This window comes from Petaurus breviceps, unplaced genomic scaffold, assembly GCF_028583685.1.
Source record: "Petaurus breviceps papuanus isolate PSGF00001 unplaced genomic scaffold, PetGlider_PUasm1.0 90847, whole genome shotgun sequence".
Classification (NCBI taxonomy): domain Eukaryota; kingdom Metazoa; phylum Chordata; class Mammalia; order Diprotodontia; family Petauridae; genus Petaurus; species Petaurus breviceps.
This window is the reverse complement of record NW_027187360.1, coordinates 23,541,870-23,559,307: the sequence shown is the minus strand read 5'-3', so window position 1 is coordinate 23,559,307 and position 17,438 is coordinate 23,541,870. Positions and strand designations below refer to the sequence as shown.

Sequence of the window (17,438 nt, the reverse complement as noted above, 5' to 3'; positions counted from 1 at the left end):
CAACAGGAGTGAAATTATTATATGGATTCCAAGATGACTGTCAAAAGGGCAGCTTCCCTGGGCAGATGCTGGGCATGGGACTGAGTCAGAAGGGGTCAATTTTTATAAAGCTCAGGTGAGAAGTAGAGCAGAGCACTAGCAGACACCAGCAGGAAAAGGCATCGTTACTAAAATACTTTTTCTCTCTCAAAACTTCAAACACAACTGGAATCCAGTGATGATGCAGGGAAAATAGGGGCTACTTATCTGTGGGTCGTGCGTGCTCCAAGGACTAAAGCCACACACAGGCTGACACTGAACCATTGTCTTTTTCCACATGGGGGTGGAGGAAATTTTTGAACATGGAGGCAAAAGAAAATTGAAAAAAAAATGTCTAGAAAAGGAGGAAGGAATTTTTTAAATGCCATGGCCTTTGCAAAAAAAAAGGAAAGAAAGAAAAGAAAAGTGAATAACCAGTCTTAGCAGAGGCCCTCTCCATATCTTAAATCCAAAGGGACTAACCACAGCAGGAGGGACGTAGGCCAGATATAGCTGAAAATGTGAGACACTGGAGGAAATTATTAAGTAAAGCTACAGATATTGAAGATGAGGTCAGGCAAATATAAGAAGTTGGGGGGAGAACTTTCTGAGGGGAGGAGAGGTTCTTCACAATGTTTTACCCATCCACTATCCAATCCACATAAATCCCCACCTACTCTGACCATAAGTATGGTTGGTACTCTCAGTACCTTCAGAAGTAAAGCTGTTAGACTCTAGATGTGATGGGAGAGTGGGGAGGTGAGGGAAACTGGAAGAGAGACCACATACCATGATGAATGATGTAGTGGTCCATCAGTTTCTGCATCAGCCGAATGCCTGTTTCTCTGTCTGGTGCCTCCTTGTGGTCTATCAGCCAATCCGTGAGCTCCTTGGCCACAAAACAATTGGGATATGTCCGAAGATGATAACGTCGATCCTTGATGAGCTTCCCATCATGAAGTCGAAGCCTAAAACAGATGAAAGACGGTTGAGGAAGATCTAGGAGAGGCCATAGAAGTGATGTACTAAAAATATTTATAATAGCTCTTTTCTGGGGGCAAAGAATTAGAAATTGAAGGGATGCCCATCAATTGGGGAATGACTGAACAAGTTGTGGTATGTGATTATGATGGAATACTATGGTATTATAAGAAATGATGAGCAAGATGTTCTCAGAAAAACATGGAAAGACTTCCATGGGCTGATGCAAAGTGGAATGTACTATGTACAAAGTAACAGCAATATTGTAAGATGATCAGCTGTGAATGACTTAACTTCTCAGCAAAACAATGATCCAAGACAACTCTAAAGGACTTATGATGAAAAATGCTATCCATCCCCAGAAAAAGAACTTATGGTGTCTGAATACAGATTGAAGCATATTTTTTTTAACTTTATTTTTCCTGAGGTTGGGGTTTTGTTTTGTTGGGGTTTTTTTTTTTTTTGGTCTATGGTTTTGTTTTGCTTTTTGGGGTTAAGTGACTTGCCCAAGGTCACACGGCTAGTTTTTGTGTTAAGTGTCTGAGGCTGGATTTGAACTCAGGTCCTCCTGACTCGAGAGCCGATGCTCTATTCACTGCACCACCTAGCCACCTCTGGTCTATGTTTTCTTTCACAACATGACTATTATGGATATGTTTTGCAAGACTACGCATGTATAACCTATATGGAATTTCTTGCCTTCTCGGTGAGGGGGCCTTAGGGAGGGAGGACAGGAGATAATTTGGAACTCAAAGTTTTAAAAACAAATGTTAAAAATTATTTTTATGTGTAAATGGGGAAATTAAGATACTAAATAAATACTCTCCCCCCAAAAAAAAGAGGTGATAAACTTTCTCCTCCTGCACTCTTTGCAGAAAGTCAGGACACTTTACAAATGAACCACTGAAAGCTGAGATTTGGTGGCCTATGTATCCCCAGAAATATAAAGATTGCAGTGATATATCTTAATGGAGAGGAGAACCAGTGTGGATAATCAAAAATAATTTTAAAAAACAGCAGTTAATCCAAATTAATCCAAATCAAATTAACACCAGTTAATCCAAAAGAGTATATACTTTTTATTTAATCAGATAATTTCCAAACAAAAGGGAAAATACAACAGTGAGTAATTTAAAAAGCATTTCTGTCTGATTATGGAATACATTATGAATGCCTTCCTACCTATACTTTGTACAAGGTGGTATTACCCTGAGCTCTCATCTATTGATGATGCAAAGAGGGTACCAGCTTTAGGCAAGCATTTCTAGGATTAATACAACACCTCCAGTATATAAATACTGCCTAGCACAATGTAGATGCTAGGTGAATGCTTGATTAATTTTATTAATTGCAATTAATGGTTGCGATTAATTAATGATAAATCTATAATTCATACATGCATTCATTCATTCAGCATCTATGTACATCTGAAAATGAGTCACACTATCCCTGAAGCCCCTAGACATTTGCTCCCTGTATGGCAGAGGACAGGAGGGGAGGGGAATTCTCAATATGTGACAAGGTTGGAGGAAGGTACCCCAGCTGTCTGAAGATGCTCCACTAATTCTTGCTCAGATCGTGGAAATGAAGACACTTTTCCAATGTTATACAACCCTGCATAGCCCTATGACCATGAATTATTTCACCATGGGAACTGACAAAGGCCTGTAAGGTTGCTCTGTGATTCTCCTCCCCACCTCTCCCTATCCCTGTTGGCTTCTCCACATACCTCAATGATCTGCACTCCTCTTTCATTAAGAACTCTCATCCCTCCCAGGCTTTAGAATCTTACCTGCTCTCAGAAAAAAAAGAAGAATTGTGTCCTCATTTTAAAGGCAACCCCTCAAACCATGTATATGCACAGTCATCCCATACTAGCACACACACAAACACATAGAGGCACTCATAGATACAACACACAGGTTAAGACTATTGCTACACAGGCCATACCCCTGACATGTTTCTACCCCACTGGCTTCCCCTCCTCAGGTGAGATCTCTGAGGTTTTCAGTTGGCTTGGAGCAAGACTCTGCAATCACTTGCCCAGTCCAGCCAACACTGCTTGCTTTTCCTAAGGCAGCTTAAACAGGTTTCTGGTCAATAGCACTGGCCACAGAGGTCTCACTCCTTCACAGAGGGAATCTTTGTCTTCCTTTGGGTCTTGGAGGGTCTCTCAGCTCAGTCCCAACTGGGGCCAAGTATAATTTTGCCCTGGATTTTGCTTAATGCAAAGGAACTAAAATTTCATCAGCAAGGGGAATTCCAAAGCCTCCCCTCCCCCATCAATACATCTGTGTCTTTGTAGACAAGTCTTCAACTGTTACCTCAGGTACCCAGAGGTGTAGTGACTTACCCATGGTCACATAGTTAGTGACAGAGAGGGGATTTTAACTCCGGTCTTCCTGACTTTGCAGCACCCATAATGTTGTCTCTTATTTAACACATCCAAGTTTGCCTGAGAGAAGCTATACTTCTCTATATTTGGGGGTTGGGAGGAGTGTGATATATAATCTGTCAGCCAGTCAAAGGGCAAAAGGTCCAGTCCTGGCAGCCTAGTCCCTAAGGGACTAGGAACCAAAAGGAGTCAACAGCCATTAGCTCCATAATTCTGCCACCCCTCAACTTGCCTCATGGCCTGAAGTTGTAGCCTAGAGGGTCACATTTAAATTACACAATCCTTAGCTGCAGGGGGGAATTTCCCTACTCCCAGCACATAGAGAGTGGGGAAGAAAGAGGAAAAAATACCCGGATGTTTTTGCAGAGACTTCCCTTCCTCCCTGCTGCATGGGCCCCGGCTATTGTTCACCCCAAATGCCTTACACTATCCAGTGGACATGTGGGAAGTCCCTATTGTCTCAGACATGATGGGTTCCTACACTAGGGTCTCATGCAGGGATCTGCCCCCTCTCACAATTCTTCCAGCCTCAGAATTGTCAGATATGTGACCTGAAATGGAAGGATAAGGGTCAATCTAAATATCCAGCTACCAACGACTAAAACTGGAGAGAGGAAGGCATAGAAATGACTACTCCTAGGACCCCAAACTACCAGCATTTTCCAGCTTCTGGAACATTATTAGCACCAGTAAGAGCTGGGGATCCCAGGGAGCACCAAACCCCAGAGGAGGGCTATACTAGCATATGTGTAAGGTATTCTAATGGATGCTGGAGCTGCAAAGACACAGGAAGAGAGAAAAAATATTTTTTTCTTATAACTGGGGTGCATCAGAAGAATAACTAGCAGTTATATGGTGCTTTAAAGTTTTGCAAAGCTCTTTCTGTTTGTATTATTTGATCCTCCGGGAAGCCTAGGGAGGTAGGTGCTGTTATTATTACCATTCTACAGATAAGGAAATTAAGACAGAAAGAGGTTGAGTGACTTGCCTAGGGTCACATAGATAGAAAGTGAGATAAGATTTTAACTCAGGCTTTATCGACTCCAAGCCAATCACTGTAGCCACTGGGCCACTTGGCTGCCTCATCCTGCACTACTGCACATTTTCTTTACACATGCTTGGGTCTCGTCACCCTAACACCCCACATAACGCTTTGCATACAGTAAGCATTTAATAAATAATTCTTAAAGTTGAAGAGAGGTCAGAAGGAAGGGTTGTTGTTGCCCTTTGTTCTTGAAGAGGACCTGCATCAGGAAGGTGATGCCATGACTTGCAAGTGAATTGGATTTAAGTGAGGGAGGGCTGTGCAGAGTCACCAGCCTCACTTTCTCCTCCAGAGCCATCTGGGTCCAGTGGCAAGATATAGATCAGGATGACTGGAGATGGCCCCAGGAGGAAGGGTAGGCAGCCCAGTGAGAGAAGTGAAAACCCCAGAGGATTCAGAATCAGCAGCCCAGGTCACCATCCTTCAAGACACACCATTCAGGAAAGCCCACTCGGAGCTGCTTCCCAAAGCAAGTTAAGAACAGTTGTAGGAATTGTAAGGAGGACTCATTCAGCTAATACCCAAGCAACAGGGCCCCAGACAGGTGACCAAGATAGCCCCCCAAGGGTCTCTACCTAAAGCAGACTCTAGTACCAGGGCTTGTAAGTTTTCCCACCCACATCCCAGGGGCAGCCCAACACTGACTTTCTTGGTCAGTAGAAGTTGCTTATAAAACTCAGCTCTAAACTTTTACAAGGTTCCTAGTCAGGATACCCTATACAGAGATACATCAATGGGCCTATCGTTCATCATAAAAGGCTCTCATGGAAGAAGGATTATGTATACTATTTGGCCCCAGCAAACAGAGGTGGAAGTTACAAAGGAGAGAATTTAGTTCTGACATAAGGAAGAACTTCCTAACAACTTGAACTATCCAAAAGTGGAATGGGTTGCCTGCCAATAGGGGGATTCCCCCTTACCTGAGGTCTTCATTGGAGGCCAGTCACTTAGGATCACCAGTTCAGAGCTGTAAAGGATCTGAGGTCATCTAGTCTAACCGCCCCCCCCCCCATTTTACAGATGAGAAAACTGAGGCTGGATGACCCCTTATTGGGTATATTATTGTGAGAATTTGGGTGGATGACTGACAAGGTCCCTTATGACTGTGCCACCCAGGGATTCAATGAATGTGCTGTCTCCCCTGGAGCAGCCCCCAGCCCATCCATGCATTCTACTACTGTACAATTCTTCATCCCTATCCTCTGTTAAAAAAACTCTATAGAGGATCTCTGGTGCCCTTGATGCTTTCTTCTGTCTCTTTTAACATTTCCTGGATGCCATCCCAACACTCAGCATACCCATCAGTTATTCCTGTTTCATACTAAGCCTTTATTCGTGGTAATTGGGGTGGAGGCAGGGAGGTTAGATTAAGCAGCTCTGATGGAGGGAGGAAGCAGCCATTAGCTTTTTACAATTCTTTAAAGATGAATTCCTGGAAATTTTGGGTTACCTTCCTCATTGATGAGATGCACAGGGGGAGGGGGCAGGAATTATTGCTTCCACATTCTGCCATCTAAGAGTTATGTGAAGCTGGGAGGAGGCAGTATTAAAAGATGTCTCAAAGAAGAAGCTGAATAAAAAGCTTCACAACAGGTGAATGGAATACCTCTCTTCAGAAAGGGGCCAATTCATGAACACTTCCCAACCCCCTCTAACTCAATGTGGCAAGAATTTTAGCTAATCCTACAAGAGAGATAACTGTTGGGTATAAGATGGGGTCTAAGGGTCATGAGCATATGGCTGGTGTAGCTCCAGCCTTGGGGCAATAAGTCTTTATCTGAGACTGTGGGGATAGCAGAGGTCAGTGCTCAGTCTGGGGGAATGGGTGAGAATGGAGTATTTTCTTTTTTCTTTTCTTTTTTTTTTTTTTTGGAGGGGGAAGGCAGGGCAATTGAAGTTTAGTGACTTATCCAAGGTCACACGGCTAGTGTTAAATGTCTGAGGCCAGATTTGAACTCAGGTCCTCCTGATTCCAGGACCAGTGCTCTATTCACTGTGCCACCTCGCCTCTCTGAGAATGGAGTATTTTCAATGTCAAACTGAGGGAGGGGGAGAGAATGGAAAAAATACATTTTCGTCTTGACCTTGGACAGGGACACAGCAAAAATAGGTGAGAAGCAATCAGAACTGGAAGGGAATCATTCTGTGTTGTCTCTTATCACTTAGTTCAGTCTCTCTGTCTCTCTCGTCTCTCTGTCTCTGTCTCTCTCTCTCTCTCTCTCACACACACACACACACACACACACACACACACACACACACGAGATATAGCAGGTCTGAATTATCTTCAAAGCTATCCACAGTGGTCCCAGTTTTGCTTCAAAGTTGTTTTTGTAATGGGTCCTAAGGAAAAAGAGCCAGGTGCGTTCCCTAGCTCCCAAGAGAATGCTAAGGAACATCTTCCCCTGGATATATCTGTACAAGTATCTGCTCTGTATTTCTCCAAGGAAACAATGGATCTCTTCTCTGCCCTTAAGCTCTGGGACCATAAGGCCCTTGACCGCACAATCCTAAGCAACCTAGTTCAGTGTAAAGTATATGTATACTCTATTCCAACTTCCAAACAAACTCAGAGGGGATCTCTGGGGCCACCAGACAATGAATGACCACCTGCCTTCCAGGGTGGTGATTACCCACTACCATCCTCATACTCCTGAACCTGTTAATCAAGAAAGTGAGAAGGTATCAGGAAAGTTAGAAACAGTGATTGATTTTTCTGGGGAGTGAAGAAGAAGGAAGTTTGGAGAAAGTGAGAAGAGAAAGAGGGAGAAAGGAAGAGAAATGGAGGGGCAAGACAGAGAAAGATAAGGAGGAAGGAGAAGGAATGAGTAAGAAAAGGAGAGGAGAGAAATAGGAAGACAGGGAAAGGGAAGGGAAGTGGTGAGACAGGGGAGAGATAAGGGAAAGATGAGGGGGAGGAGACTGGGAAAAGGAGAAGGAGAAAGAATTAGGGGGAAGAAGGAAAGAAAAAAATTAATAGTGAAAAAGAGAGACTGAGGAGAAAAAGACACCCCAGAGAAGGCAGAGGAAACAGAAGGGAAGCAAGGTGAGAAATAGGGGAAAGACGGAGGAGACTGAGGGACAGACAGAAATTGTGGAAGCTTTAAGACTATATCATAGCATCACAGATTTAGAGCTAGAGAGGATTTCAGAAGTTAATAGTCCCCAAACCTCATTTTACAGATAAAGTCACACAGACACTAATTAATAGAGGTAAGATTAGAACCCAGATCTGACTCCAAATACAACCTCTTTCTAATCAGCTCCTATTGGAAGCTATAGTAAGAACTAGGGAGGGCTCTTAGGCCTGGTTCACTTGAGACCCTTCAGCAGTACCATTCCTTATGAATTGATCAATTGTTCCAAAGCTTCTAACTGCTAAATGTGATCATTCAGGGTGACTCAGAGGTGGGGGGAGGGAGAGAGGGGGGGTTAGCTGTTTTGGGGAAGGGAATTGTGTCATTTGGCAGGTTGTACAGTGACTTTTGAAGGATAGTACAGAGCATGTGGCTGAACCCCAGGAAAAGATGCTCTGTGGCCACCCACCTTCAACCTCTCTAGTGACACAGTCCCATTTAGGGCAGACTTCTCAATAAACTCATAGACTCAGGGAAGGCTAGAGCTGGAATAGACTTTAGACACAGATCATCTAAACTGATCTGCTTCACTTAAAAATTTTTTTCTCATTTTGAACTTGACAAACACCAACAAACATGGGCATTCCCATGTACAAAAAAATAGAAAAAGAGAATTATATATGAAAATGCAAATCTTTATGATGTACAACTTCTATTTTTAAAAAGATAGATAGGGACTGGACTTGTGATTTCATTGGTACAGGGAACACCTAGGTTAGGAAATTCCCTCCTTTGCAATTTATAAGAATAGCCTAGAACACTGGGAAGTCAACTGACTTGTACATACACACACATCTATATATTTCAATATATGTGTTTACTTCTACTCTGTCTCCACTGAACTTCCTTCTGCTTTCTTCTGTGCATTTTTTAAAAAAAGTTTTTGATGTCACTTTTTTCTTTCTTTTCATTTTTAGGAGGCACTGCTAGCTCCTTTACCCTCCATACTCCTACCAAAAAAAAAAAAACCTACTTAAAGAAAATCCTCCTTTGTGACAAATAAATGAAGCCAAACTAAATAAATCCACACCTTTACCATGTCTGAAAATTTATCTCATTCTACATGCTAGGTGGCGAAGTGGATAGAACACTGGCCCTGGAGTCAGGAGGACCTGAGTTCAAATTCAGCCTCAGATACTTAATACAAAAAAACTAGCTGTGTGACCTTGGGCAAGTGCCCTGCCTTCCCCCCCTGCAAAAATAAAACAAAAACAATATATGCTTAGTCCATTAACTTTGTGTCCAGAGGTGAGTGGTATGCTTTACCATCAGTCCTATGGATCTGGGATTGGTCATTTGTCAAATTGATAAGAGGTTTTAAGTCTTTCAAGGTTGTTTCTTTTTACAGTGCTGTAGTCATTATATAAATTGTTTTGATTCTGCTTGCTTCACTTTGCTTTCATTTGTATCTTCCCAAGTTTCTCTGACTATGTCTCTTTTGTCATGGCTCATGTTGTACTCTTTCAGTCATGTCTGACTCTCCATGACTCTATTTGGGGTTTTCTTGGCAGAGATACTGGAGTGGTTCGTCGTTTTCTTCTCCAGCTCATTTTACAGATAAGGAATCTAAGGCAAATAAGGTTAAGTGACTTGCCCAGGGTCACACAGCTAGTAAGTATCTGAGGAGGAATTCAAATCTAACCTCTATCAATAATGCATTCAGAAGGAAACAAACATGTATTAAGTGTCTATACTGTGCTAAGCACTTTTTACAATTATTATCTCATTTGATCCTCACAAACCTGGAAGGTAGAGGACCATTGTTACTTCCATTTTATAGCTGATGAATCTGAGGCAAACAGATTATGTAAATTTCCCAGGGTCACATAAGTAGTACCCCGTGTTTCCCCGATAATAAGACCTATCCCAAAAATAAGCCCTCCCCTTACTGTGTAAGATTCCTCTAAAATAAGCCCTCCCCCGAAAATAAGCCCTATTGAGATTGCTACTGTAGTGAAGGTGATCCCCTGCACTACACGCTACATTACGGTAGTACCCTCTGTATGCACCGTCCCCCCCCCTGAAACGCACGCCCCGCTCCAAGCTGCATCCAATCAGAGCTGCAGCAGTGAGCGCATCATCCTGTTCTTCCCCAGTGATTTGCTTGCTGGCGCCATTGAGAGCAGTGCCTCGGAGGAGAGCTGAGGCAGGACAACATAAGCCCTCCCCTGAAAATAAGCCCTCTGGTGTTTTTCTTTCCAAAAAAATAATAAGACAGTGTCTTATTATCGGGGAAACACGGTAAGTGTCCAGGTTAGATTTCAATTCAAGTCTTCCTGACTGAAATCCTAGCATTCCATCCACCATACCACCTAACTGCCTTATTAGGAGGCCTGTCCTCCCACATTTACTCCAAAATTATCTACCAGAACCTCAGAGTTGTCTTTACATCTCCCTTATTATTAGTGATTTGGGGTGTTTTTATATAGTTGTTGACGGTTGAGAACTTCCTGTTCATACCCTAGAACCATTTATCTTTTGGGGAGTGACTCTTATTCTTTGACTAAGTTCCCCATCTATCATGGACATCAGACCTTATCAGAGAAATTTCCCATAATTTCCCCTCTAATTTTCCTTGAATTTCTGTTTTGTTTGTGCAAAAAGATTTTCAGTTTCATATAACTAAAGCTTTCTCTTTTATCTCTTGTAACAATGGCTATCCCTTATTTGGTTAGGAACTCTACTCCATCAATAGTTGTGAAAGGTACCTCTTTTATTGATCCTCTCATTTGTTTATGATGTGGCCTTTTATATCTAGGGCAGGCATCATTTTGGAACTTATAGTACTAAATAAATTGAAATGATCATACAACCCTAACTTATGTCAGGCCTTTTTCAAATTTTCCACTAAGTTTTAATGGGATAGTGGGCTTTTATCATAATAACTGGGGTCGTTTTGTTTATTGAATGTTAATTTTCTGTTCATTTGCTTTTATATCTTGTATGCCTGACATTTTACTAACCAACTTTTTAAAAATTTTTTAACCAATACCAAGTAGTTTGGATAATTAATGCTTTGTAGTATTGTTTAACATCTGGTACTGCCAGGGCTCCTTACCACATTTTTTTCCATTATTTCCCTTAAGATTCTTAACCTCTTTTCTTCCAGATGAATTTTGTTGCAAATTTTTTCTAGCTCTCTAAGGTAACCTTTTGGCAGTTTGGTTGGTATTGTTTCTTTCATTGGATGCTTGAAGGGTCACAGCAGAAACCAAGTCTCCCACACATACCCAGAAAAGATTTTAAAATTGCAACAGACTGAATAATAATCAAACAATACAAAGAGAAGTTATAGTAAGTACCTTCATCAGGCCTAGACCTATACAAAAATTCAGTCAAGAAGCTGTGAGATGTCCCAACCTAGGAAGCCAGAAAAAGTCAGGTAAACTGGAAATCTGACCAGAGAAGTAGAGAAGTTTCAGAGGCACCCAAATCCTATGGTTCTCCGTACTCCAATCCATTATACTGGCATGACCCACCCATGAGCAATTCATGTCTCTTCAACTATTTGTCCATCTTTAGTTTTATAAAAAAGTATTTTGCAGTTGTATTCATAACATCCTTACATTTGTAGATGGAATCTAAAATCTTTTATATATTATGTACCCAGTCTGAATTTTACTTTTGAATCTTCCTACTAGGTTTTTTCAGTAATATATGGAAAGGCTGATGACTTGTATAGGTTTGTTTTATGTCCTGCTACTTTGCTGAAGTTATTAATTGTTGCAATTAGTTTTTAGCTGAACCTCAAGGGTTTTCTAAGTCCATTCTATCATTTACAAGAAGCAATAATTTTGTTTCTTCTTTGCCTATTCCTATTCCTCCAATAACTTATTCCTGTCTTATAGCTAGCATTTCTAGCACCATATGAAATAACAGAACATCTGTAATGTCTCAAATCAGATTGCTTTAGACTTCTGGTCCCCTGGGTATCCCTGGATCAGAGCGATTCCAGCTTCTGTCTCCTAAAGAGGACTTCACCCTCCAAAACCTCAGGGCTTTCTCCCTTGGCTAGAGCCTAGTACAGAAAATCATAGCCATTTAAGTGGCTCTGAACCTTCCATGCTTAACTTGATCTTTTACTTAAACAGAAGTCTCAATCCACTTCACTTTGTAAGCAAAGAGAGGCCCCGAGAGAGAAATTATTTGCCTAAGGTCAAACAGCTAGTTTGCAGTACAAGCAGAACTCAGGTCTCCTTGCTTCCAGATTGGTGCAGGTACCAGGTAACAACATCATCCTGTAGCTACAATGCCTCTCCTCCCCCTCTTCTAGAACTTCTGAGAATAGGATCCTCCTAGGGCTGAGCCTCTCAGTAGGCTATACAGGGCACCCTTACTCACCAGGAGCTCTGGATATTTCTTCTGAAGTTCCACCTCAGAACCACCCTATATCTGCACGCAGGGCTGGTTGCCCAGACCATGACCTTCACCTCTACTGCCTTCAGGTATTTGCTGAAATGACCTAGAGGACTGTCAGTGATTTAGAGGAATGGAGGGAGGACCTAGAAGTAGAGCAATACAGGCCTTCCAAGTATTCACTCACTCTCAGAAAGGTCTCATGCACTGAATTTCCATACATTTCCAGAGCTAGCTGTCTGTATGTGCCCCAGTGGACTGGGTCTCCTTAGACGCTGTAATGGTGACGGGAATTTGAAGATCTTCCCTGCTGCTTAATAGACCTGGGGGGAGTTTAAATACCTCCCCTGCTTTGAAAGTAAACTCTGCCCCCTAATAGGCTGAATGTCATCACATGGAGCCTGTGATGGAGGGAATTTGCTGAAGGGAAGCAGAGCCCACAGGAAGCTGGTAGTCAGAGCTAGCAAGATGGTGGAGGAGAGAGGACGCTCAGACAAGGAGATAGAGAGCTGTGCAAGTAAATATTGATCTTGTATTGGTTTGTGGGAAGGCTGAAGGTTGCTGTGGCTCTCAGTGTTATTATGGATTATGGTTTCTGAATATCTTTGGTACTATGATGGAATCAGCTTACTGGTTTTTGGATTTCGTTTTCTGTTGTCTAAATAAATGCTTCACTTCTATCCTCTATCTGGAGCGTTTGGTATGTTTTGTGATCTAATGTCATGTGATACTTAGAGTCACGGTCTTTATAATGATTGTGGGTATTATAAATATTGCATTGGAGCTACAGACACCTACACAGATTGCTCCTCTCCTTCCCAAGAAATTCTTTCCTTTGAGACACTAATTTAGCCATCTTAACATATCCCCCAAATACCATCTAAACCTATGAGAAATCTCAGTATTTGAGAATTGGAAGGAACCTTTTAGCTCTCATCTACTCCAACCCATACTCAAAAGGAATCTTCAATATAATAAATCTGGCAAGTGTTCACCCAGACTTCAGATGAAGATCTCTAAGGAGGGACAACGTACTAGCTCTCTAGATAATCCATTCTATTCTGGATAGCTCTAATTTCTAGGAAGTCTTTCCTAACCTTAAACTTAAACTTACTTTTTTGAAAATTCTACTTATTTGCTCTTGCTTATGTTTTCTGGGGCTAGACAGGTCACACATTCTTTCATGTGACAGTTATTCAAATATTTGAAGACAGAAAGCAAGTATCATTGGGTCATAGCCAAGCAAAACAATCTCAGAAATGACACTAGGGTCAGACCCTGAGTCCCTGCAGACATGACATCAGGGGATTGATTGGAAGAGGGAATGACAGTCCTCTAGACAGAGCCCAGATCTGAGGATGCTGGAATTAGATTTAGAAGGGGCCTGTAGGGCACATATAATATCCTTTCCTCATTTCACGGATAAAGGTGCAGAAAATTTAAGTGATTTTCAGAAGGTCACACAGGTAGCAATGAGCAGGACTGAGATCTGAACCCTGGTCTTCTAAGCCCAAATCCACTGTATCAGGGAGATAAAGTGACTTTCCCAAGGCATTGTGTAGTAAATGGCAGAGGTAAGATATAACTACAGGTCTTCTGCATCACTCCACAAATAGAATACCAAAGTTGGAAGAGATCTTATACTTTATTAGTTCAGGGATTCCCAATTTGCATTATGAGAGGCCTGTTAAGGGAATATCAAGAATATTTTTATTTGATTTGGGGAACTGATTTCTAATCAATGAATTCACAATTTTGGAGGGTATAACCTTGAGAAGCATATCCAATCTTACTTTTCTTTGTGAAAAATTTATCTATTTTTATCTCTTACATGAACATGCACAGTGAACTCAAGAATATATTTCCTTTCAAATTGAATAGATTTACTGAAACCGAGTACTGAAGCTCTATATGGAGCTGAAATCTACCTCTCTACGATGCCTACCCATTGTTCTCAATTTTATCCTCTGGGGCCAAGTAGAACAAGTCTAATGCTTCTTTCACATTATAGCCCTCCCATTAATTGAAAACAACTATCAGATTACCTCTCCCTCATCCCATAAGTTACTTCTGCAGGCTAAACACCCCAGACCTTTCATAAATCTATATGTGGTCTGGTCTGGAGTCCCCTTGCCATCCTGGTCATCCTTCTTTGGAACCATTCCACTTTACCAATGTCTTTCTTAAAATGTGGCATCCAAAACTGAACTCAATAGTTCAGATGTGGTCTGACTCAAGTAAAGCACATGGAGAGTCTTATTTTCTTTGTTCTGAACACTATTCCTCTCTTAATGCAGTCACAAATCAACTTCCTTGGCTGCCTTGTTGTAGTTGACTCGTATTAAACTTGCTGTCCTCTAAAACTCCCAATTCTTTTCTTTAAATAAAAACAAACTGTTATTTTACCACCTCTCAAAGCCCTTCAAACCTCCCCAATAACTGGTTACTAATCTGTCTTTCAGAACTTTCTTTAAATGTTTATATTCCTAGCCTGCATCTCTCTCCTAATGACTCCTCCAAGTTTACTCTGCTGAGTGAAGCAAGTTTGGCTTCTTGACTTGTGCTAGAACTCTTCCCAACAGAGAGTCTCTCCTATGCCCCTAAGTGGACAAGTTCCTTCTCTTAATGCCCCCCATGACTTCAGATCTCCATCAGGTCTCTCCTCCTCTTCAGAACTTTCCTACTACAGATAGTTTATCTTTTCCTCTGAGCCAATACAGCTCTGTAGTTTTCTCTCTAACCTGACCATACTCTGGGTGCCATGGAGACTACAGAGTAGATTTTCCCTTTATGTCTCCCACCAGACCCATTTTGTCATCTTACCTTAACATTGTGTTCTAGCTTAGCACAGTGCCCAGCACATAGTAGCCACTTAATAAATGTTTATCGACTGACTTCTAACCACAGAATTTCTCATTCTTCATGTATATGTTGTGAAAGGGTGAGGGGGGGGGGAGAGCAAGGGAAGGGGGGAGAGAAAGAGAGAGAGAGAGAGAGAGAGAGAGAGAGAGAGAGAGAGAGAGAGAGAGAGAGAGAGAGAGAGAGAATGCTTAGAGCCTGTGGTGTAGGCACAAAGCCAATGTTATGGGAAAAGGCAAGGACAGACTCAAGGGTAAAAAGTTAAAAAGCTCATAGGAGTGAAAATTCTCTAGGGAGGGGGAACAGATTAGTTCTCTTTACAGCACTGGACTCTGCACGATTAGTAAGCAAAGGAAGAGGAGGGACATCCTACCAATTCCAAGTCCAAGGGACAGAAAAAGAAGAAAAACTGTCTACTCTCAACATTCAAATTCAGGTTTTTAAGCTCTCCCAACCAAGCCTGCTTTAGGATTTTCAGGGATGTGCTGGCTCCAATCCAGTTGTTAAAATTTTCAGTTGTATATATTTACACCAAGAAAATCAGCAAAACTTACACATCAGGGGTTGATTTATTGTTTTGTTGATTGTTTATATTTAAGAAAACAATGGATGTTAATAATGCAAATTAAATTTCAAAGTGTGAGAATTGTTAAACATTTACCAACAGGTCTATTTCTCCAATCAGAGAGTTTCACAAGCCCTTAGGAGGAAAGAAGTTTGAATTCAGTCTGGAAAAGGAGTTGCAATATACAGCATTGTAATGGAGGAAGGGAAATGGAACAGAGTCTGGCTCAGTAGGGTGCAAGAGACCTGGGGAGAGGGAGAAAGGGAAAGAGGGGGAGCAGAGAAGGAGAAGGGGAGGTGGAGGGGAAGAGAGGAAGATATAGCAAGAGGGAGAAGGAAGGAGGGGAGAGAGAGGAAGGGAAGAAAGAGAGGAGGAGGGGAGAGAGAAGGAGAAGCAGAGAAAAAAAGGGGAGGAAGGGAGATAGAGATGTAGAAACAGACAGCGACGCTGTCACTTGCCTTTTTCCTAGACAACCACTACAATACTCTAAGCTTTGAAACACAGGACACAGACGACCAGAAACACCACACTAAGAGAAAAAGATTGTTGTCGTTTGGCTCTGGTTCCAAACTCTACTCTCCTACTCTCGCCCAGCCTCCCCCTCACCTCCTTCATCTCCCCCTCCCCCCCATCCAACTCTCTTCGACCCCCTTTCTCCAACTCGGTTCAACCGCGGAGTCCTTTCTTCCCTGTACGTTTCCAGGCTTGAAGACCAGGGTTTTACCGACACATTTATTAGGCGCTTTTCTTTCATCCAGTTTTACTTTTCCCTTCACGAAGTGTTGTTGAGAAAGGAGCTGGAGTCAGAAGATAAGGGATTGAATTTCAGCTTGACCACTTAACCAGTTTTGCAACCAACCGCAGCAAGTCATGGCACCAAACTGAGCCTCAGTTCCCTCATATGTAAAACAGCAGTCAGGGATAGAAAAAAGAAGAGTTAAACTAGAGGATTTATAAGGTCCCTTACAGCTCCAAGTTCTATGAATCTATCTGTAAGGAAAGGATGAGTTCCATGCCCTTCAGTCCGGGGTGTCTTCCTTCTCCGTCCGGGTATGGTACCTACCTTAGCTGCTCCCCCGCCAGCATCACCTCCGCTCGGTGCTGCCTCTCCGCTGCCTTTTTCCGAAGACTACTGGGCCCGCCCTCCATACCCCCGGCTCCACTTGGACCCTAGGGCTGGACTCCTTCTATACCACCTCCGGTGCGGCCACCTTTAAGGAGCACAGCACCCTTCCTTCTCCCCTCCTCACTCCCACACCGTCCTGCCCCGAGACTCTCCTGAATCTGGGTGGTCCGGGGCTACTAGCCACCTAGCCCCAGACCGGACCAGACAAATACAGTTCCGCCAACCTACTCTTCAAGGACAGGTGCCGGGACTAGTGGCCGCTCAAGTTTTTCCTCCAGGGGGCAGGACTGAGGAGGGGCCCCCGGGGCCTCCGCCCGTTGATTTGCTAGCTCCAGAGCTGGGGCCCCGCCCGGTCCCCACTTCTACCTGGACTCCGCCCCGAGAGCTCACCCAGAGCCTTTTCTGCTGCTGTTTCACACACTGCCTTCTGCTGCAGTCTTCCGCCCCCAAAACACATAGGCCATGGCACAATGGAAAGAGCAGTGAGAGCTTAGCAATTTTTAAGGAGCTGGAAGTGAGTCTAAGGAGAATTCAAATCCAACCACCTCCTTTTAAGGATACGGAAACAGGGGCTGAGCGATTGTAGTTCATAATGCCGAAGGTCCCACCGATAATAGCAGTCAGGATTTGAACCTAGGTCCTGTGACTTCACAGCCTGAGCCCTCAAAGAGGGTTCAATCGAGTTCCAGCTCTGCCACTTACTACTGTGACTTTGGGAAAGTCACTCTCTGGACTTCAGTTTCCTCATTTATAAAATGAGGGGTTACCACTACTTGGTTTCAAGGGTCCTTTCCCACTTTAATGTCAGATTCCATGACTAATCCACAATTACCCATATGGATGTGCATATGTACAGACCAGACTAGGAAGGTGCAGATCAGATTCTAAAATCATCTCTTCTTGAGGCTCAGGATTACAGATTGTCTCTTTAATTTAGAGACCACAAAACCTATTGA

General features: G+C 42.7%; 1 protein-coding gene across 1 annotated transcript in view; it reads right to left on the bottom strand.

The window, feature by feature from the left end:
• Window positions 1-16,768, bottom strand: part of COL20A1 (collagen type XX alpha 1 chain) — a 114,169-nt gene extending 97,401 nt beyond the window's left edge. The window contains exons 1-2 of the mRNA XM_069072596.1: window positions 16,420-16,768; window positions 808-986 (exon numbers count right to left, since the gene is read on the bottom strand). Coding sequence (XP_068928697.1) covers window positions 808-986; window positions 16,420-16,505 — 265 coding nt within the window. The 5' untranslated portion in view covers window positions 16,506-16,768. The remainder of the gene's footprint in view (window positions 1-807; window positions 987-16,419) is intronic.
• Between the last annotated feature and the right edge of the window lie 670 nt (window positions 16,769-17,438).